General features: G+C 41.7%; 1 protein-coding gene across 7 annotated transcripts in view; it reads left to right on the plus strand.

Moving 5' to 3' along the window:
- RGS6 (regulator of G-protein signaling 6) overlaps positions 1–23,215 on the plus strand; it is a 517,144-nt gene that overhangs the window by 341,648 nt on the left and 152,281 nt on the right. For all 7 annotated transcript variants that reach the window (XM_014539306.1, XM_005865790.2, XM_005865793.2 and 4 more), the window contains exon 3: positions 12,009–12,108. In XM_014539306.1, coding sequence (XP_014394792.1) covers positions 12,009–12,108 — 100 coding nt within the window. The remainder of the gene's footprint in view (positions 1–12,008; positions 12,109–23,215) is intronic.

Raw genomic sequence — 23,215 nt, forward strand, 5'->3', positions numbered from 1 at the left:
GCCACCTCCCGCTCTCCATGCCCATGGACAATGTCAAAGCCAGCATGTAATTGGTGTCCAAAAGGAAGCCCTTCAGGGACAAAAAAGGACATTTTTGAAAGAGCTTACCCGTGTTTTCAATGCTGTTGTCCTTCTGCACAAGGCTCGGTGCTGGAAATCCCCCAGCCACGCCAGAACCCCATCCGCTGAGGCTCATGCAGAACCCCACCCTTCCCCAGGGCATTGGCCTGGGTGCTGGACCAGGTACAGCCCTATCAGCTCTGGAAGGAGCTGCCATCTACATCACTTGGACCCTACACTAACCTGGGGAAGAGGCAAGAGAGGTGGCTCAGAGGTTAAGGCCACAGGGGAGGTGGTTGGGGAGCACTTCTCCTTTCTTAGTTCTCCACCCTCCCCCATGGAACCATCATTTGACCTTGAAGGCAGGAGGGAGGAGTGCTGCTCTGGATTGGCCTGAAGACATCCAGAAACCCAATAGCACCCACTGAGGTGCTAGGATTTCTGGGAAACGAGGATTGTCTGTCTTACATACTTCCTGCAAAAATGTGGAGAGGTAACTCAGATCTCAGGGTGGCTTAGGATCAAAACCACATGCAGAAAGCCACGCTGTGGGCTCTTTGAGGTGAAGCCTTTATGGCACCCCCATTCAGCATTCCTCCACCCTCCTGTACACCCGTTCTCCCCTCAGGGCCCGGCAATCTGAGAACTAAAAATCCCCCCAACCATGCCAGAACCCCCTCCCCTGGGAGGCTCATGCTGAACCCCTAGCACCCAGGCCCAATTGCCCCCAAAGAAAGGTGGGGTTCAGGATGAACCTGGCTCTAAAGGGGCTAGTTTATCCCACCTCCACCCACACCCTTTCACCTGCAGCCCCTCACCTGGGCCTGCCTGCCTTAGAATTCAAGCCCCAGACTCCACCCCTCCTCTGACCCCCCACCTCCCGTGTCCCCAGCCCTCTGGGTGGTCCTGTTCTCCGGGTTCCCTGGTGAGAGTTGGCTCATCTGATGACCTAATTCATCCTAGAGAGGATGAGGCTCACAGGTGAACAAGTTTCCTTTCCAAACTGACGTAGTTGCACTCTAACGTACTAAGTGACTCCTGGGGGCCGGGCGTTGGCTCGGGCAGTGCTTCTGGAGCTGCACAGTGGCGGGCCCAGGATCCCCGTATGGAGAGGGCCCAGGCCCACGGTGCTCCCTCAGAAGCTGCATTTGCAGCGCAAGCACGCTCTTTTCTGGGACTTGGTTTGACTTCAGTTGATAGATATGCCAACGTCTACCCCTGCCGTCTCATGCTGTCACAAGATCTAGGTCACGTGCTCTTACGCTCACTACAGTTTGTGGAGGTTCTTCTTGGTCTGGTGGCAGAGGGAACATGGTCTATTCCTAATGTGGCCTCTTCCACGCACTGTTTCTGTTCATTCATCCTAAGAACAAATTAACTTTTTTGTTGTTGCTGCTGCTGCATTATATTTTAAGTCTTCAGTTGACTCAAATGCAAAATATCTTAATTTGTGCTGCTGAACCACTTCTCTCTCAAACTGTGTGGTGTTCTACCTGTGTACGCTAAGTGTAACAGTCAACATTTATTCCTTATTACAGGTAGTTTAGAGTCAACAGAAGGCCAACGCTAATCATGATATTCCTCACTTCTGATTCTGGAAACCAAGCATCTTCCTCCCCCTTCTGGTTTTGAATGCAGTTGGTGAATCTGGAATTCATTCCCAGCCCTCATGTCAGACATAGTCTCGGCTTTTGGAAAGCCAGAGCTTTGAAGTAGTATGCGTGTGGCTTCCTGGAAATCACACAAAACGCAAGACATCAAATTAGTCCATTTGGCATGTGGAACACTGTCTAATCTGGAAATAATTAGTCACCATTGGGGGGAGGGGGCGGTGGGATGCGGAGGGAAGAGAGAGAGGAGAGGAAGGGAGCATGAGAGGAAATCATTTTCATTACATGTTTAACAGAAATACTTGAAAACCAGTTTCTGTAATCTGTAAAGTCATGAGGGGTATATTAGTTTGCTAGGGCTGCTGAGACAAAATAGTACAGACCGGGTAGCCTAAACAACATACATTTATTGCCTCAAAGTTCTGGAGTCTAGTCGTCTGGGATCCATGCACTGTCTGAAATCAGGTAGTTTCTCACATTTGCATCTCTCCTCCCCGCCTCCTGGTTCCATGTGACTCCTTAACCCACAAGTAGAGGAAGGAGAAAGCCCTTTTCATGTAGACACAGGTGCTCTGCATATAACCTTTTCCTCTCCTCTTCCTCCTGGTGGCTGTGTGGGGTAGACAGCAACTTCCCCATTTAAACATGAAGTTAGGCTGGAAAGGTAGTTGGATGCCAAATGATAGAAGACCTTCAATTCCATAGTCAGAAACTTGGCATTTCTTTTGTAGCAGTAGGGAGCCACAGTGGGCTTTGGAGGAGGAGATGATTTACATAAAGTTTTCTAAGCTCTAAAATTCACTCCAGTTGCCAGTTCAGTTATTAAGCCTGGAGTAGGGCACGGTGTTGAGGAAGAGTCAGAGAGGAAGTGAGTCAGAAAGGACAAGTGATTCCAGAGTCCAGGGTGTCCTTGGGGTCAGAAGTAGGACAAGGTCTTATGTTCCTTGCTCCTCTCCAGGAGTAAAACATTGTAATATTCCAGGACCAGTTTTTCTTTGGAAACACAGATATTGACCTCTCTTCAGCAGTAAGGCGGGAAGTGATATACATGTTAAAACTAGAATATTTCTGTAGGAACTTAATATGAACGGCCTCATGTTCAAATCTGGAGCATGTTACGGTGCTCTGCCTGGTTACCTGAGCTGTGCTGCCACGTGGTATTCCTTCTACAATTCTCCTTGGTGGGCTCGGTTGAAGCATGTGGCAAGGTAAAATTTGAGATGGGGTGGCGGGGAGAAAGGATATTCGTTTTTCCATATGTAGAATGTGGTGTTTGAGTTAATTAATGAGCTACTGTGACCCATTTAAGAAGCTCCTGGAAATAACCTCTGAGCCACCCATCTAATTGGTCCCAGATAGACCAAAACCTGAGGCATATCAAATGCCATGGAAGCAATTACTTCAGGTTATAGACAGATATCTCTCCTGTCCTTATCCCTGACTTCTTCCCCCAAGCAGACTGCCACAGTTCCTGGTTGACCAGTAGTTTGGCTGTCAAGCTGTTCAAAAGGAGCAGAGAGTAGTGGAGTTAGAGGAAATTCACTCAGTTCTTCCCCAGGAGGAGAAAATACTAATCTGTTTTGGAAACAATGCAGAATACTGATTTTCCAAACATTTACTCATGAATAGGTCACTGTGTGTATTAGTTTTCTATTGCTGCTGTAACAAATTACCATGAGTTGAATGCCTACAGACAACATATATCTTACAATTCTGTAGGACAGGCCCTCTGTGTTAAAATCAAGGGGTTGGCAGAACTGCATACCTTTCTGAAGGCTTTAGGGGACCATCTTTTTCCTTGCCTTTACTGGCTTCTAGAAGCCACCCACATTCCTTAGCTTATGGACCCTCCCTCCTTCCTCAAAGCCAGCAAAGCCCCACCTCTCTGATGCTTTCTCTATGGTCACATCTCTCTCTGGCTACAGCTGGGAAAAGTCCTCGTCTTTCAAGGACTCGTGTGATTAGACAGCCCATCTGGATAACCCGGGATAATCACCCCATCCCAAGGTCCTTAACCTTAATCACAGCTACAAAGTCCCTTCGCCATGTAAGATAACGTATTCACAGTGATTAGGATGTGGGCATCTTTGGGGGGGACCGTTCTTCTGCCTTCCACACTGTGGATTGAATTTTTCAGTATAGGATGTGGCCCCATCTCCCACATCTTCTTCCACTCAGCTGAAGCCTTACTTGCATGAACCAAGGCCTCCCAGGAGCTGCCCTGGCTGCTGGTGTGGTGATCCCAGGAGCCAGCTCTGGAGCAGGACTGCCTGGGTCTGATCCAAATAATCTCATTATTCATCAGTCTCATTTGGCCTTGGACAGTTTACCTTCCCTAAGCATCCGTGTGCTTATCTGTAAAGAGGGGGTGGCTCCCAATAAACAGCAGATGGCATACTCAAGTTGGGGTAATTTGAGGAGATTGTAATAGAGATTTTAGGTTCTCTGACATTGCTAGAATGTTTCACTAGTTTGTGTTTATTTTCCTCGTTTGAATTGTAGCTGGTCTTCTGCAATCAGAGATTCCTTATTCTGTGGTTTGCTCAAAGGATCTGCTCCGCTCTTGTTTCCAAGCAAACAACAGATTCTTATATAAGAGAAGCAGTGCTTTCTAATGCTTGGCTACTCCAGCCAAGCTCAGGGGAAAGTAATTCCCCCTAAAGCATCATCAAGAAGCCATTTGTTCACTGACCTAGAACTTCATTCTTGCCTGCTTTTCTCCTCAATCACATGGGGAAGAATGTTTTCTATAAAAGTAATTTATGAAGCACCACATATGGTAATATTAAAACCATAAAAATAAGCCTCCAGGAGACAAATCAAATAATGCTGCTTCATCCTTCTACCCTGGCACGGCCCTGGGTAATGAATGTCATGTATGATACTTTGGGGAACTGACTTCTAGCTCAACTGGTACTTGGATGCCTGTGGAGCAATTCCTTGAACACTGTTGCTAAAATTTATGGAATCTTGAGGCTTCTGTTTATTTAACCCATTTCCAAAGCAGAATGATCTTAAAAATGTACATACCAAAGGACAGGTATCAACACCCCTAAGATCCTAATATATTAAGCATTCCATTCAATGCTGGAATCCAAGATAAAATTCTTTAAGAATATAACACTCGTGGCATTCATTCATGCATGCATGCATGCAGGCATTCATTCAATAAATATTTACTGAGCACCAACTATTAAGATTAAATGGTGAGAAAAACAGTCTAGTGAAAAATGCAAGTCCAAATTAAAGTGATACAGAGGAAAGATAGAGAGTTCTATAAGATTTTATAACAGAATAATCACTGAGAAACCTATAGATAGATTTTAAGGAGAGGAATTAAATGGTCATATTTTTCGTAGAGTATCACACAGGCTGCAGTGCAGAGAACAGATCCGAGAGGAATCACGGCCAGCTCAACCATCCTTTATGAATGTTCTTTAGTTGGGGTCTTTGTGGTAGACATTGTTATTTGGTTAAGCTAACCCCATTTCCATTCTCCCCTTCCCATGCTTCCATGTGGTGTAGAGGCTGGAAAAGCTAAATACCCTCTTCCCCAGCTTCCTTTGCAGCTACATGTAGTCCTGTGACCCTGTTCTGGCCAATGAAACTAGAGCAGAGATCTGTTGGGATATTCTGGGAAGCAATATGCTTTTCCGGATACCAGGAACAAGTACAGCTATACCAACACTCTCCACTTTCCACCTTTCTTCTTTTTTAACATAAAAGTGATGCCTGAGACTAGGGTAGCTATCTGGCAACCATGAGGGAAAGGCCATGATGGTAATTCACATAGAGTTAAGTATTCCAGTGGCCACTCACATACAGATTGCTTGTTACATGGGAAAAAATAGACCCCATGTTTGGAGGTTGCACTTTTTTTACTTTCTATCAAAAGCATATTAGACATATACAGTGATTCAAAAGTAAGTTTAACTGAAAACAAATTAACTGGCATTTCAACCATTATCATAGCTAGCACAAGGAATCTGAAAATTTCCCTCCTGTCATTGAAATCACAGGCTTTTGAGTGGGATGATGAAAAATGGAGGGAGTCTTTGATGGTTCCCCTTCCAAGGACCTCGGAGAGTGATACTCCTTAGTATTTCACCTCCTGGCTTCTTTAGAACCCATACTTGGCTCTTCTGTCTCCAACACATCCTTAACTGCGAGCCTAGATCCCTGAACCTTTCTGAAAAAGTTTAGTCCATGATGAAGGGGGACAGATTCTGTCTTTTACCTACTTTTATAGGTGTTCAGTACATGTCCACTAAACCAGTAAGTGAAGCTGAGTACGTTTAAAAGTTGACAATAGCAGTGTGCTGTGCTTTTAAAAATAAAAACGAGAAAAGGCCCAATCTATGGAACACATATGGGACAGAGCATGCTCAATGAAGCATGCACATTTTGGATTAAGAAATATGATTATCATTTGCCAGTTCTGATTTCTGCCTCTGGGCTGATAAGATGTGTCCAAAAACTTATTTTCACTCATTCTCAGATACCAAAACAGAAGGGGTCTTTAATGAAATGCAGGAGCTGAACTGACAGTCATTAGTGCTAGAAACAGGCAAGTGATTGCAAAGTCAAGTTGAAACGCTTCAATAAAAAAGACCTTCATGCCTGAGGCATACTCTGCCTTCTTTGCTAAAGTTGTGGTGGATTTTTTTTTTAAGCAACGACAACATAGCTTGCTTAGTCTTAACATTTTTAAATCTTCCACTAAGGAAATATTGGAGGAGCTAAACAAATTAGTTCATTGGATAATTAATTTTTAGAAACAAAACTGATACTGGCCCTTTGTCATTTCTGTTAGCAGGGATGAGCAGGCATGGGACTGGTCAAGAAAGAGCAGTGTCAGGGCCACTTGGACTCATGTCTCCATCTGGCTTCTGATGCCATTTGTCCAAAATGATTTCTCAAAACATCAAAACTCCGTGGTCCTTCCCAGCACCCTCCCCACACCTTGCACCTCTTAGCTCAGGGGAGCATTCTGCATGGATCCACCTGGAAGATGGGCAACATGGGGAATAGGAACCCCGAGGTCTGATTACCTGTCCCACCCTTTACTCACAGACACAAACTTGCATTTGTCAAGTCAGACAAGTCTCTTGTGTTTTAGAACAAGGAATGTTGTTTAACAGCCAGAGCTATTGCTGTAGAGATGAGGGAAGTGACATCCTGAGAGGTTAAGTAACTTGTCCATGGCCAACACAGCAAGTCAGTGAAGCTGAGGCCACCATTTCTCTCAGGCCTCGGACTTACTGTCCTGCTGTCCTTCTGTGGCTTTAGTTTGAAAAGAGAGGATTGCTTTTCCTCATTCTCTCTTATACTTCATAGCTATTTCAATGAACTATCTCTACCATCTCATAATATTCCTCTTTTCAGAGAAAACCCACCCTGTGGTATAATGATTTCCATTTTCTCCTGCTGTTTAGAAAATGTTTTACCTGCATGTTAGTGTGGAGCTTGGATCTCCTTGGAGAAGGGCATCCTGGTTGTTGTGACCATCCAGGCAGAACCAGCCAAGCCGGCCAAGTGGTTTCTCTGCATCGCTTGGCTGTCAGATAAGGGCCACCTGCTAACTGATGGGCACAGTGAAACTTAGGTCCAACAAGCTCCCCAGTGACACAGAACTTCATATTAAAGAATGCCAGGGAATTGATGTTGCTCTTCCTCAGGAACAAAAGGTGTCGGAAGTTAGATAGACCTGAACAATCAAGAAAATATAAGTATATATGCCTTCCCATCTCTCTGTTCCCAACCCAGAAGATGTGATCTACCAGTACAAGATAAATCCAACTAAACCCTTGGGACAAAGAGAGAGAAGGCTGAGCTCATCAGTCATTGGGCCAAAATCAATCCTGAGATGGCTGATAAACTGATTATCTGGATCAATTTCTCTGTTTCCTGCTCTACCCCCTCAGGACTGAGCTAAACTTTCCCTTCAATGCAAACAGTATTAAGTGTCTGTATCTGAAAAGCATGTTGGCAGGCACTGGTTAAGGATAAAAAGATAAATCTTAGATTTGATAGGCAGAGCTTGGGCATTAATTAGAGTCAGGAAGACTTGGGTAAGGATCCTGGCTTTGCCATTTACTAGCTTTGTGTCCTTGAATAAATCACTTAAATTTTCTGACCCTCAATTTCAACATGTAGACACAATTTTGCTGCATAGAAAACCACCCCAGACTCAGTGGCATATAACAATAAGCATTCATTTCTTCCTCATGAGATTGCAGGGCAGCTGAGGTTTGATTGATTTAGTCAGGGATGGGCCCCTTCTGCTCCACATGTCTCTCACCTTCCTTGGAATAACAACTATCTGCTGCAGAAGGGCAAGAGAAAAGGGTGACCCTAACCATGCAGGTATCTTGAAAGCCTCTATTCACATCATGTTCAATAGCATCCCATTAGCCAGGCAAGACACATGACCAAGCCAAAAAGTCAAGAAGCAGACCCTCTGCCCTCCATGAGTCCAGGCCAGAATTTAGGTGTATATTAATATATGGAGGAATCAAGAACTGGGGACCAATGAAACATTCTTCTATTCCTCTGATGTTGTAAACTATTGCTAGAATGTAACCCCTTTTCTGGTCAGGTAAGGGAATTGTCCTTTTGATCCAGCTGTGACCTCTAATGAGTGTTATACCTCTCCGTACATTGTAGGCCAGCATAAGAAGTTAGGGCTTGGGTGGCCACTTTGTAGTTTACACAGGTGTTGAATTATAATGTTATATACCTGAAACTTATCTATATATATAAAAGCCTAAGCGACTGTTGCAACCGAAACAACCGAACAGACGACTGAACAGGCTGCATGGGGCGACCAGGCTGGCAGGGGGGTTAGTGAGGGATGACCAAACGACTGAGCAGCAGGCTGTGTGGGGCAACCAGGCCAGCAGGGGGGCAGTTGGAGGCAACCAGGCCGGCAGAGGGGGGCAGTGAGGGTAACCAGGCTGGTGGAGGGGCAGTTGGGGAAAACCAGGCTGGCAGGGGGTGTAGTAAGGGGCAACCAGGCAGGCAGGGAGGGCAGTTGGGGGCTACCAGGCCAGCAACGGGAGCAGTTGGGGGTGACCAGGCTGGCAGGGGGCCAGTTGGGGGTGACCAGGCCAGCAGAGGGGGCAGTTAGGGGTGATCAGGCAGGCAGACAGGTGAGCAGTTAGGAGCCAGTGGTCCCAGATTGTGAGAGGGATATCTGACTGCCGGTTTAGGCCCGATCCCCAGGACATCCCCTGAGGGGTCCCGGGTTGGAGAGAGTGCAGGCTGGGCTGAGGGGACACCCCCCCCCTGCACAAATTTCATGCACCAGGCCTCTAGTCCTATATAATAAAAGCCCAGCAACCAATGGTGGAACAACCAGAACAACTGGTCGACCAGTTGCTATGACATGCATTGACCACCAGGGGCTGCCCCCTGGTGGTCTGTGCGCTACCACAGTGGGAGTGCCGCTTGGCTGACTGGGATGAGCAGCTGCTCCCATTGTGAACCCCAGGCCAATGGGCAGGAACCTGGGCTGTAATTGTTTCCTCCTTGCTCCAAACTCCTCCTCCTCACGCCCTGCCGCCGCCTCCAGATGCCTGTAGGCTGCGCAGCGCTGCTGCCAGGCTTACAGAGCTGACCCTGGAGGCTGGGAGGCGGGTTCGTGGCCGCCACAGGACTGAGGCCTACTCCGCCGCCTCTCAGTGCTATTGTCCCTGGGCCCAGCTCCGACCGGGTCCCCTGGAGAGGCGAATGCTCTGGCTCCACAGAAGATGCCAGACCAGGGAGCAGCCACTCAGAGAGCGGGTCCACAGCTGCTCAGCTGACCAGGATGAGCTGTGGTCCCACAGCAGGCCAATCCCTGCAGGCCACGCCCCCCAACAGTTCATGAATCCCGTGTACCAGGCCTCTAGTATAATAATAATAAAGATTCAATGGTGTGATAAAGCAACTGAACAGAGCAGAGGATAAGAGAATCATGGAGACTAATCTTTAAGTGCAGCTCACATCAGCAGAGAATGGAGATCATTACCATCTAATGATGTCAGGGTTCTAACCGAATTGAAATATTGGCTTCCCTCCAATTCCCCATGATTTTCAGGCCATTTCCTAAAAAGCAGCAATGTAACTAATGTTGGGTTTCAGATAGCACAATAGATCAAAGCATAGATTACTTTGAAAATGTCCATTTTTCTAGGAATTACTCTCCTTGACTATCAGTAATACTCAAGCAATTCTAAATCATTGGGCTGTGTGTAGAGGACAGAAGGCGGGGCACTAGTTGAAACTATGAACATGAATGTAAATGACAATCCTTTTTCTGTCATTTAACAGAATGCAGGTCTTCAGAGAATGACCCTTTTTCCTAGCATGACATATCCATCCATTGCCTAAGACAGCGGTTGCCAACCTTTTGGACCTCGCGGATCACCAGTGGTCCATGGACCACCGGTTGGCAACCGCTGGCCTAAGATGTCAGAAGCTTCAGATATCCTCTCACTAGTAGTACCTCTCAGGAAAACCCAGAAATATCCAGGGGAGAATGGTCCCCGTTCTGGGCTGGGTTTTTTTGGAATCTTATCAGTTGGCAGAGCAACCCAGGTGTGTGGAAGCCTGAGCTCTGGGATCTACGGCTGGGTTCAAACTCAGATCCACAACTGGGTAGCTGTGTGACCTGGGGCCGGTTGTTTAATCTCTGTGGTGGTCATGGATGCTACTCACAGGGGTCAGTTTCCCTCTCCTCCTGGCACCTAGAAGACTCCTTTGCGGTTGGGTAGTGCCATGTAACTAGTTCTGGCCAAGGAATTGTGAGTAAATGAGTTCTGTGTAACTTCTGGGCTTTCACATTTAATAACCAGTGTAAAATTCTCCAGAATTTTCTTTTGTCCCTCCTACACAATGACCAGCAACATCCCAGATGGTGGCTGCTTCGTCAGCCTGGGCCCCAGAGTAACAACAGTGAGCGGTCCCCCTGGTGACCTGTATGTAATAGACTTGTAGCAGGAGAGAGAAAAAAAAACTTGGTTTTAGTAAGCCATCATGATTTTGAGGGTTATCTGTTACCACAACTTAATGTTATCTACCCTGATTGGTACACCTCATTAAATCTTCGTTATTTTAATCTAAAAATAATGATAATAGTATAATCTAGTTTATGAAATAATCACGGGGATTAAATAGGGTAATATGTGTGCAATACTTAGAGTGGTACCTAGCACACAATAAATTCTGAATATATTTTACCTATTGTGTGTGTGTATATGTATATGTACATACATATATATTATTAAGATATCCTAACTTTGTCTCTAGCAAGTTATCTATTTATTTCAAAGAAGTTATTGGTCATCTTGACTGAGAAATTCACTTACCCTCAAATTGCATTCCTAGTATGTTAGACAAGGTATGTTTAAATTTCTACACTTAAAATCTATTAAGGAATAACTCGGGAAACCCATCCTGGTGTTTCAAAGATACTTTGTGGCTCAGGGAAACAAAATGTGTGAGAAAGCTAAACATTATCCTCTCCCCTTTTCCAGCTGCTCTCCCCCCGCCCCCCCCGCACCCCGCCGCTTAACTCTCCAAACAAAAAGTCCTTACTACAGATTCTCCTGCACCCTATTCTAAAGATTTCTGCCCAGGGTTGTAAATTCTTAGCAACAAACTGGTTTCCCAGTTTAGGCACCTGTAACCTTGAGAGTCCATCACCTCTCTCTATTCTGTTTTCAATGTATGTGCATAGTATCTGGTTTCATCAGTAAGATTTCCCCTGGCTCCAGGCCACAGCCCATCGTGGTCTTTCTCTGAGAGTGTGGTCTTCTTTAGTCCTAAAGGAGAGAATCCTGTCCTTGCTCTACCTTAGCCCTGGCTCAAGGTGGCCCCCTTCACACCACCACTCACAACCACCGAGGCTTGTCCTCCAGCTTCTTCAGCCCTGCCTATACTTTCTAACAGTAGCATGGTAATATATTTAGTTAAACTATAGGAAATTGCTATTTTTAAGTTGAATATGGAAAATTCATATGGTTGAACATATATGTGAACCCATTTTGCAAAAGAGAAGTGATTTCACCACAACCATGTTGGATCCTATCGAGAATCTTATGTATTTCTCCCTCCTTACCTTGTTAAACTGAGGGTTATTCTTACAGACCATACTTTATGCTATTGTATGTAATCCCCTATCCTCCCACCCACAACACGTGGTCTACAGACGATCCTACTACTGTATGTATTGACTGACATTTCCTGATACCTATTGTTGGCATGCGCCTTCCCACATTTTGACTATTTATAAAGGTGTCATTTACTATTACTTTGTGGGAGACAATAACACTTCTTTTCTTTAACCTCTTTCAGATTGAAGACATCATTACAAAGATGCAAGATGACAAGACAGGGGGTGTGCCCATCAGAACAGTCAAGAGCTTTCTCTCCAAAATCCCCAGTGTTGTCACAGGTAAACATTCTTCTTATAAGGTTTTGGAGGCAACAGGGAAAGGCTGAAGAGTTGTGTAGCCTTGATTGTGATCTGGGGGGTGTCTAAGAATTTGTGAATAGTAAAGATGGTACCTTCAACATGCTTCTTACGGTTGAGGGTGGTCCTGGTTTCTAGGAAGAGGCTACTCTTTGCTGATAATTCAGAATGGTCTTACCATGCCTGACCAGACCTTCTGTGTATAGATTAAGGATTCTGGGAAATAACAGGTGCATTAATAAACAGGCTATCCCATCAGCAATCTGGCCTACAGGATGTAGACAAGCACAAAAATGTTAAAGAACTTATTTTAGTTTCAAAAAAGCTTTAAGAAAGTCTTATGTTCAGATTCTACAAAATGCCTTTAAGTTTTTTAACTTATTGTACTCGAACTCCTAAAAGAAGTGGTTTTAAAAATGTTTTTCTGCGTTATTTTGGGGGGTGCAGTTGTGTGTTTTGTGTGCTCATTCACCAATAAAAAGGAGTGGACTATTGATACATATACCAACTTGGGTGAATCTCAAAGTAATTTTTCTGAGTGAAAGAAGCCAGTCTCAAAAGGTTAGATAATATATGATTCCATTTATATGACATTTCAAAAACTATAGTGCTGGAGAACAGATTCATGGTTACCAGGGATTGGGAATTATGGGAAGAATATGCTACAAAGGGATAGTGCAAGGGAATTTTAGGAGGCAATGGAACTGTTCTGTATCCTGCTTGTGGTGGTGGGCTGCTAACATGAATCAGCAAAAGTAATTGAGGAGTACATACTTCCACTTGTTTGTACCTTCTTCCATCTCTTTTTTCAATGTCGTGTAGTTTTCTGAGTATAGGTCTTTTACCTTCTTGGTTAAATTTATTCCTAAGTATCTTAATTTTTTTGTTGTTGCAATGGTAAATGGGATTGTCTCGTTAGTTTCTCTTTCTGAGAGTTCATTATTGGTGTATAAAAATGCTGTCAATTTCTGGTTGTTAATTTTGTATCCTGCTACTTTTCCAGATTCATTTATTAAATCCAGTAGTTTTGGGGTGGAGTTTTTAGGGAGAAGAGATTAACCAAAGAACCTATATTCGTGTATACACTGCCCATGGACACAGACATTAGGATGGTGAAGGCCTAGGGTTGGGTAGGAACCAGGTGAAGGGAAGCAATGGGTAAAAAAAAAAAAAAAGGTGGGTGGGGGGAAGATATCTGTAATGCTCTCAACAATAAAGATTTTTTTAATATTAAAAAAGAAATGGAAGAGTAGCTGGAGACAAGAAGAAAAATCAGGAGGATATGGTTTCTTGGAAGCCAAATTTTCAAGAAAGTGATTCAAGGAAGAGTAGAATTGATCTACTATGTAAAAAAATCAACTAAGATTAGGACTAAGAATCGACAATTGAATTTAGCAACATCAAAATTGATTGCTGACCTTGATAAGTGCACATTCCATGAAGCATTGAGGGCAAAAAGCCTCATTGGAGTTGGTTCAAGTCAGAATGGGAAGAAAGCAATTTGAATAAGTGAGTGTAATTAATCTTTGAAGGAATTTTCCTTAAAAGGAAGAAATGCAGTAGTATTTAAATGGGTAAATGGGGGTCAGGACTTGCAGGATTTCAAATAATATGAAAGTGGCAACATGTTTATAATGATGAGAATGGCTCAGTCAAAAGGGAAAAGTGGTACAAGAGAAACAGGGAAAATTCAAGTGATATCAGCAAGTAGGTAAGAGATTGAATGTAATGCATAGATAGGTGGGAAGACTTGGCTAGGAAGATGTACAATTTATTCATAGAAAAAAGAAGGGATTCGTAATAGATACACAGAGGTACAAATAAGCAAAGAAATGTGGTAGGAGCTCTTAGAAGTTTTCTTCTAATTGTTTCTATTTTCTTAGTAATATGGGAAGCAAAGAGGGTAAGATGCTGAAGGTCTGGGGAGAAATTAGAAGCTATAAGAGAAATCTAGGAAAGTAAAGAGATTAGTTGGCTAGGGAAATAGAGTTTTGAGTGTTAGGTAGCATTAAGGACTCTCTTGAGATTATTAAAATGTATGAATTTAAAGAGAGGCAATTCTTTCTCCAGCCAATTTAGCTCCCCAGATATGGGCACCTATTAGGTAGAAAGTTGGACTTAATTAGGGCTATATCAAATATAAGAGTATGATAAATCAAGAAAGAGGAAGAGAACAACCAAAAGGATTGACCATTAAATTTTGACTGAATAATGAGATAGGTAAGGAACAGTGAAGAGTAGTAGTTACAATAAATTTTAAGTCCAGTGGCAAAGGAGTTTTGGAGTTGGAGGTGAGAGTAAGAGAGCTAAAAATATAGGAGGTGGTGATTGGATAGTGGAATATCTAGGGTTGCAATATATTAGTGGTGACAACAAGTAAGGTATGACCAAGGGAATAAATGACTAAGATCGGATAAAGGACAAGATCTGTGGAAGAGAGGAAGTCAAGTTGAAAGAAGTAGCCATGATTTTGGTAGATTGAGCTATCTGGATATTGAAATCACTACTGGGAGAGTGTTAGAGAGGGTGGTTGTGAATCTGTGGTTAAAATCTTTATAGAGACAGAGGCCCAGGGATCAATAAATGACTTTCACAACAAAAGGTCTAGGTCATTTAATCTGATGTCATGGGAGTCAAAGTTGAGTGGGGTTTTTTTTAAAAAAAAAAAAAAAAAAAGAAGAGGGAGGGAATAAAGGCAGTCTGAAAGAAGCCATAAGAAACATAAGCCATGAGATCACTTACCTGCCTTCAAACCCCATGATGTATAAGGCATGTGAGGCAAAACAGCTGCCATCTAAGAGGGCTGCAGGGAACCATGGTCGCCGGGGAAGAATAAGAAGATGAAAGGAATATTGACTGAAAAGTGGAGGATATAAAATGTTTTACTTATGATTGACCATGAGTTCCAGAGATCAAGTGAAAGCATTTCAGAAAATGGTGAGTGTATGACCAGGGGAATAAATGTCCACAGTTGCTAGGTACCAGGCACTAGAATAGCCACAGCAGATATAAAGATGAATGGAAACCTGGTCTCTACTTTCAAAAGCTATTAAGTTAGTGAGAGAAACAGACACTGGTAGAACAATAATTATATGAGCTGTGTGCTATAATAGAAGAATGAACAAAGCCCAGAGGAGAGAATGGTGAGTTTTTCTTGAGTTTATCTAGAACATTTCTCTAAGAATGTATATCAGTATCTTGCATAACCAACCACCACAAACCATAATGAATCTTTATTTCTCATGATCATGATTCCATGAATTGGCAATCCAGGCAGTTCTTCTGCCTGTCTCACCAATAAGGCCCTACTCATCTGATAGTTCAGTTGATGCCACAGGGTGTGTCTCACTCATTGGTTTAGCAGCAATGCTTAGTCTTAGCTGGGACTTTGATTCTCCTCCATATTGCCTTGTACCCCCAAAAGGGTGAACTGGGCTTCTTCACAGCCTGATAGTCTCAGAGTGCCAAGAGGGAGAAGATGAAAACTATAAGGCTTCTTATAGCCGAGGCTCCAGAACTCATACAATGTCAAGTCCACCACAATCTATTCTTTAAAGCAAATCCCAAGACCAGCCCTGACTGAAGAGAGGGGAGAAACCAACTCCACCTCCTGGTGTAGGAGTAGCAATGTCAGGTTGACCTGGGGAGACATGATTCATTGGAGGCCATTATTATAATTATCTACCACATTAATAATTTTAGAACTAGGCCTTAAACATGAGTAGAAAACTGGGGAAAGTAATTGCAGGTGGAGAAAAAAGATTTTTTTTCCATAGGCCCAAATGCATGAAAAGTATACCAGGTTTCAGTCAAAATGGTTTTGTTTATGGAGTTGGAATTTAAAACACATTTATGGAGTGTTGAGACTAGTTAGGGAATCTTTAGATGAGGGAGTCTAAGCAAGTAATAAGGAGGGCTCTTTCAACAACAATCACAGCATCAACTGAAACCATAATTCTAGAGCTACACCTCATTTAGTCTTCACAAAAATCCTATAAAATAGGAACTGTTATTATCGCCATTTTGTAATTGAAGAAACTACAAATTCAAGAGCCTAAATTACTTTTTCAAGGTCACACAGGTAGTCAAAATTATACCTTTCATCTTTTTGTCAGATTGTCAAAAGGTATAATATATATTTTGGTGTGCCACAGAATTTTAGTAATTAGTTTACCTGCACCATGAAATGAAAATGGTTGAAAATCACTATGGTAGACATATCCTGGGCCTAATGCCTGCCAATTCCAGGAAACCAGCCAGGTTGCATGGCCTTTCCCATCTGTAATAGACAGTTATTCAAGGATAATTCTCCATCACCTGAATGTCATGAGGAATTTTCCAGGGACTTTGAAGGTTAGTTTCTTACAGGCTACCCTCAGAAACATAAATTCCTAGCATATAAGAGCCATAAGATACATCTAGTCTCACTTATTCTTGCAGAAACATGATATAATGTACTCAAAAAACCACACAGCTTGTTAGGGACAAAACCAAAGAGAGAATATGGATTCTTCACTACCATTGCAATGCTGTTAATTTCATTAACTCATGCAGAAGACTATAGACTCCTGAATTGGAACAGTTCCTTACAGGTGTCTGATGCCTTCCCACTGAACATGAGAATAGCTTGGGTAGTTTGTTAAAAATACAGATCCCAGGGCATCCCCATGGGCCTGGACTCCGAACCTTCTATTTTCAGCATCTGCCCAGAGTATCTAATCTAACCTGTCTGAATTTGAAAATCAGTACAACCACCACGTTCCTGCAAAGTGCTCCCCACCTTCTGCTTTAATAGCCTCTAACAGTGAATGTCATCTCTCCTTCCATCTTTGGACAACTTTGACCTGTAAAAACTTCTTCCTTATAATAAATTGAAACGTACCCCACCTCCTTGTAGTTTTAACCCATTAGTCTCAATTCAACCTCTTTCTCAAAATCTAAGAATAGAAAAATGAATCTGATTTAAAAGTATACCCACCTGGCTCTTTCTTACGAATTTTTATTATACAAATAATGTTCCGATTATATGCTATGTACATGCATTTTTATTCTGCTTATCTCAGCACATTTTTTATGTGTACATTTCTATCTCTATTTATCACCTATAAATTTCTTTTTTATGGCTTTATGTGGTTATAAATATTTTTGAGTATTTGTCTATGACTTATTAACAGAACACTTTGTGTAAAAGGGTTTAGGGCTACAAGCTAGTTGTATGACTTGAGCTGGTAAATGGGTGACTTTTGGGCATCACCAGCCTAACTGCCCTCTGTTTCCTCATTTGTGGATTAATAGGCTTGGATTAAACAGTATCTATGATCCATTCTGGCTCTGATCTTCTGTGGTTCTTCACAGGATCTGTGTGGACTTAGTGCTTTCTAATTAGTCCTCTAGATGGTCTAATGAATCTACCCCTAGGTTAATCTAGGTCATCCATTTTCTCTTGAACTGTGATACTCCCAGATGAGAAAACAAGAGAACCAGATTAGGAAACCTGAGAGTTACCCTACAATTAGTCAACATTCTTGATCTTGTTAGTCTACCTGCTACATAGAAACAAACACAAAGAGGCAGCCAAAAATAAGGAGGCAAAGAATCATGGCCTCTCCCCCGCCCCCCGCCAGAAACTAGACCACCTTCTTACCCCATACACAAGAATAAACTCAAAATGCATTAAAGACTTAAATGTAAGACTCAAAACCATAAAAATCCTAGAAGAAAACATAGGAAGTAAAATCTCGGACGTTTCTCATAACAATATATTTTCTCAGATGTCTCCTTCCTTAGGCAAGGGAAAGAAAAGAAAAAAATAAACATATGAAACTACATCAGACTAAAAAGTTTTTTGCACAGCAAAGGAAACCATCAACAAAATTAAAAGACAATTCACTGAACAGGAGAACATATTTGCCAGTCATACATCTGATAAGGGGTTAATATCCAAAATTTATAAAGAACTTATACAATCCAGCACCAATAAAACAAACAATCCAATTAAAAAATGGACAAAGAACCTGAAAACACACTTCTCCAAAGAGGACACACAGATGGCCAATAGAATATGAAAGGATGCTTAATGTCACTAATCATCAGAGAAATGCAAATTAAAACCACAGTGAGATATCACCTCACACCTGTCAGAATGGTGTTTATCAGTAAATCAACAAACAACAAGTGCTATCTAGGATGTGGAGAAAAGGGAACCCTAGTGTACTGTTGGTGGGATTGCAGATTGGTGTAGCCACTGTGGAAAACAGTATTGAGTTACCTCAAAAAATAAAAAATGGAACTGCCTTATAATCCAGCAATTCCACTTGTGGGACTACATCCAAAGAAACCCCAAACACTAATTCAAAAGGATATATGCACCCTTATGTTGATAGCAGCACTGAAACAACCCAAGTGCCCATCAGTAGATGAGTGGATTAAAAAGCTGTGGTACATTTACACAATAGAATACTACTCGGCTATAAAAACAGGAAATCATACCTTTTGCGATGGCATAGATGGACCTGGAGAGAATTATGCTAAGTGAAATGGGACAGTCAGAGAAAGATAAATACTATATGATTTCATTTATATGTGGAATCTAATGAACAAAGTAAACAAACTAACAATATAGAAACACACTCATAGAGACAGAGAACAGACTGACAGCTGTCAGAGGGGAGGAGGTCTTGGGGGATGATTGAAAATGGTGAAGGAATGAAGCAAAAATAGAAAATAAAAACTCATAGACACAGACAACAGTATGGTGATTACTAGAGGGAAGGGTGTGTGAGGGGAGGTAGAAGAGGGTAAAGGGGGGATAAATGGTGACGGAAGAAGATTTGACTTTGGGTGGTGAACACACAATACAATATACAGGTGATATATTATAAAATTGTACACTTCCAATCTATATAATTTTATTAACCATTGTCACCCCAATAAATTCAGTAAAAATAAGAAATTACCAAAACTGGCATATAAAGAATTTTAAAATTGAATAAGAATATACCTGTTTAAAGGAATTGAATTTATAGTTAAAATTTTCCCCATGAACAAAACTAGTCCATATTAGCTTCCTAGGTAAATTCTATTAAAGATTTAAAGGAAGAAATAATACTAATTTTACATTGACCAGGTGAGAATACTTCCCAGATCATTTTATGAAGCTAAGATTATCCTGAAACCAAAAATAGATCAAGGTGTTACAGAAAAGAAAACCAAGTACAATGTCTCTCGTGAAAATCACTACAAAAAATGTTAAACAAAATATTAGCAAATTGAGTCAAATAATATCTTTAAGTCAGGGGTTGGCAAGCTTTCTGTTAAAGCCAAGTGGCAAATACTGTGGGCAATGTGAGCCATACAGTCTCTGTTGCAATTATTCAACTCTGCCTTTGTAATCCCCAAATAGCCACAGATAACATATAAATGATGGGAGTGGCTGTGTCTCTGAAATTGTATTCATAAAAATAGTGGCAGGCCATAGTTTGTATCCCATAAACAGAATGTTGAGCAGAAGAAGGCAAATGCAGAAGAAAATATACTGTATGATTTCATTTACATAAAATTCAAAAAGCAAACTAGGGAATGATAGTATTGAGGGATATATATATATATAAGAGGTGATGAAAGTGACCACAGAAATAGAGAAGTGACTACCATTTACCTCTATAGGACAGGAGTGTCCTGTGATCAGGATAATATATTCAACACTCCTGGAGTGCTGGGGGAACTTTCTTAACCTTTATTATGGTAACATGAATATTTTATTTAAATAATTCAAACAGTACATATTTATATGTAATGTTTTATGATTCTTTAAAAGGTTTTTCCCCTTTTTTGTCTTTTTTCTATTTTTTAAAATAATTCTTTATTGTTGAAAGTATTACATATGTCCCCCTTTTCCCCCCATTGACCCCTCCAGGCCACCCCTACCCCCCACCCCAGGCCTTCAGCACGTTTTAATAAAAAGTAATTTGGCCCAGCTGGTGTGGCTCAGTGGTTGAGCATTGACCTATGAACTAGGCAGGAGGTCACACTTTGATTCCTGGTCAGGGAATATGCCTGAGTTGCTGGCTCAATCCCCAGTAGGGTGCCTGTAGGAGGCAGCCAATCAATGAGTCTCTCTCATCATTGATGTTTCTATCTCTCTCTTCTTCTTCCTTCCTCTCTCTGAAATCAACAAAAATATGTTTAAAAAATAATAATTTGAAGTCAGAGTAGTGAATAAGGTCCAGGAAATGTCAATTGTCAATGCAAAGTCCCAATTTTGGTTTTAATAAGGTATGACTCTGAATAAATGAAGCTGGTTTTTTCATTGTCCTTATAAACTGGTTCATAAATTTAACTTCAAAGAGGACTTCCAAAAACATTTGTAGCACAGCCAATACTAATGGAAATAAGGATCTAGCCTCTGAGAGGCCAACGCTGAAAAATACAAAGCTTAATTAAATATTGACTATGCTATGTTTGCCTTAACAAATATAACTCTGCTATAACACATTTTCTTTGAATTCATGCGTTTTTGCTTTCTTCTAATGAAGTTCATTTTAGCAACAACATCCAGAAATCCTGTCAAGTTATACTGTGAAAGCAAAAGGCATAACTCTGATATTCTTGGCCTTTGTGCCATTAATATCTTACTCTGAATGTCACATCCATTCATCTTTTTCACATGTTTCTTGTTTGATTTTTTCCCCCTTTGAGAAGAAATGCTAAGTGGAATAAAAGAAGGAAAAGACAGTTCACTTATTAAAAGTGAAAATATACCACATGGCCCTCTAATTTGTGCTCTTGAATTTCTTTTTCAGCACCCATTAAAAGGTCTGTTTCAGAGTGAGATAAAATTTAAGAGGAGACTGAAGTCCGTTAATTAATTAAATGTAATTGGCCCAGGGTCACTGAGACTTTTCAAAGGTAAAAATCAGGAAACTAGTGTAGGCTCCTTGCCCTATAACAAAGGATGGTGGGTTAGCAACGACTATTGATTTTATTGAATCAACTGTTGCTTCATAGGATCTATACACTAAATTGGCTGGATGTGTTGCTGGAAGGAAGATTAGCAAAATCATGTTGCTAGTAGGAAGTCTATGCAAAGATTGTGAACATGGAGACCATTAATATTCAGCTTAGCTCCTTATGCAGTTGATTTTATCATTTTGTTCTACTCAGTACAGTGGCACCAGATAAAGCTATAATTTTTGGCAACACACAAAAAAATTTAATGACATTTAAAAGTAATTATGGCATGCACTATATACTTAAAAATTTAAAGCCAAATTTAGAAGTTGTCATTGTGTCATCTATGAAGACTTTTATTTGTCTTAAACATATCAACTGTTGTTTTGTGTGGTTTTTTGTTTTTGGTTTTTTTTGGTCTTAAACATATCAACTTCCATAAGGCATGTTTTACACAAATAAAGCCTAACTCTACCTTCAGTTGCAACCAGAGGAAATTTGAGTTATTTTTATATAAAACTTGGATGATAACACCTAATCTAGTTTTGGGTTCTAAGACATCATTTTCTAGATCCAGGAATAATATTATTGCCTGGCCAGCATGGCTCAGTGGTTGAGTATCAACCTATGAACCAGGAGGTCACAGTTTAATTCCCGGTCAAGGCACATGCCCAGGTTGCAGGCTCAATCCCCATTGTGGGGCATGCAGGAAGCAGTCAATCAATGTTTCTCTCTCATCATTAATGTTTCTCTCTTTATTTCTCTTTCTCTTTCTCTCTCTCTCTCTCTCTCTCTCTCTCTCTCTCTCTCTCTCTTTCTCCCTCTCCTTCTCTCCCTCCCTCCCTCTCTCCTTCCCTCTCTGAAATCAATGAAAACATAGGTTTTAAAAAATAATAATAGTATTGAGGCAGGATCTTCTGCAGAGTTCTACCCTATAGATTCTTCAGGTAATATTTTCCTAGGGTATTGTTTTCCTGAGAATTAATGATGACAGCAACATTTGTTGAGCTCATCATAGCTAACACTTGGCTATCAGCCTTATCTAAAGCATTCCCATCTTTATCCTGATGTATATAAGCAAACTGCTGGGGTGGAGTATGGGTTGGAGAGTCCAAAGAGGGCACTCTACAAGACTCACTCACTGTTCATAACTTTTCCTAAACAACACTCCATAAATCTAAGTATTTCCTCCTCTAAAACAAGTGAGGAGGGCTGGAAAATAGGGACCATAGGGTGGTATGATGCCCAAGGAGAAAGATGTGGAATCTTGACCCCCAGAATCTCTGTGACTCCTGAAAGCTCAAGGAAGGATCTCAGTGGAGATTGAAGAAAAGGTAGAGAAAGGAGAAATGAAGCAGAGCTCATCTTGCTCCACCCCAAGACCCTATGGACACGGCTGGTTAAAGGGAAAGAAATGAGTCAAATTTGGATTTAAATTTTAAACTGAATTGCAAGTAACCAGAAAGCTAAAGAGTCCACCTAAGACATCACTAAAAAGAGCAAAAAATATTTGACTTTTCATGTTTGAGGACAGGGATAGGGGAAAAGTAGTCATTTCATGTCCGTACCTCATTGCATTCATATCCTATATAATAAAAGGGTAATATGCAAATCGACTGAAGGGCGGAACAACCAGTCACTATGATGCACACTGACCACCACGGGGCAGCTCACGCATGTGGGTATCAGGCAACCAAGCTGAGAAGGAGACAGTCACTTCAGTGCCATCACTGGGAGATGATGGGAATACTTGTTTTAGTCTTGGTTATTATTAGAGTGAAAGAAAGGAGGGAAAAATCTCCCTAGATAATTCCTAATCTAAGATCCTAAATCTCCTCTTGCTGGTTTGGTGTCTTACCCAACCCCGTGTGACCTGGAAGAGCCAAGCAACAATATAAAGTTCTCCACTTTGGTTCTGCCCTAAGGTGCTGGCAGAAGCAAGTACATCTCATCTCTGGAGGAGCACACTGTAAATATGGATCTCGAAAAGTCCCCTAAAAAACAAAAATCACCAGAAATGCAAGAAAACAAACCTAACCTAGCCGTTGTTGCTCAGTGGTTGAGTGTCGACCCATGAACCAGGAGGTCACAGTTCAATTCCTGGTCAGGGCACATGCCCGAGTTGCTGGCTCAATCTCCA

This window comes from Myotis brandtii, unplaced genomic scaffold, assembly GCF_000412655.1.
Source record: "Myotis brandtii unplaced genomic scaffold, ASM41265v1 scaffold213, whole genome shotgun sequence".
Classification (NCBI taxonomy): domain Eukaryota; kingdom Metazoa; phylum Chordata; class Mammalia; order Chiroptera; family Vespertilionidae; genus Myotis; species Myotis brandtii.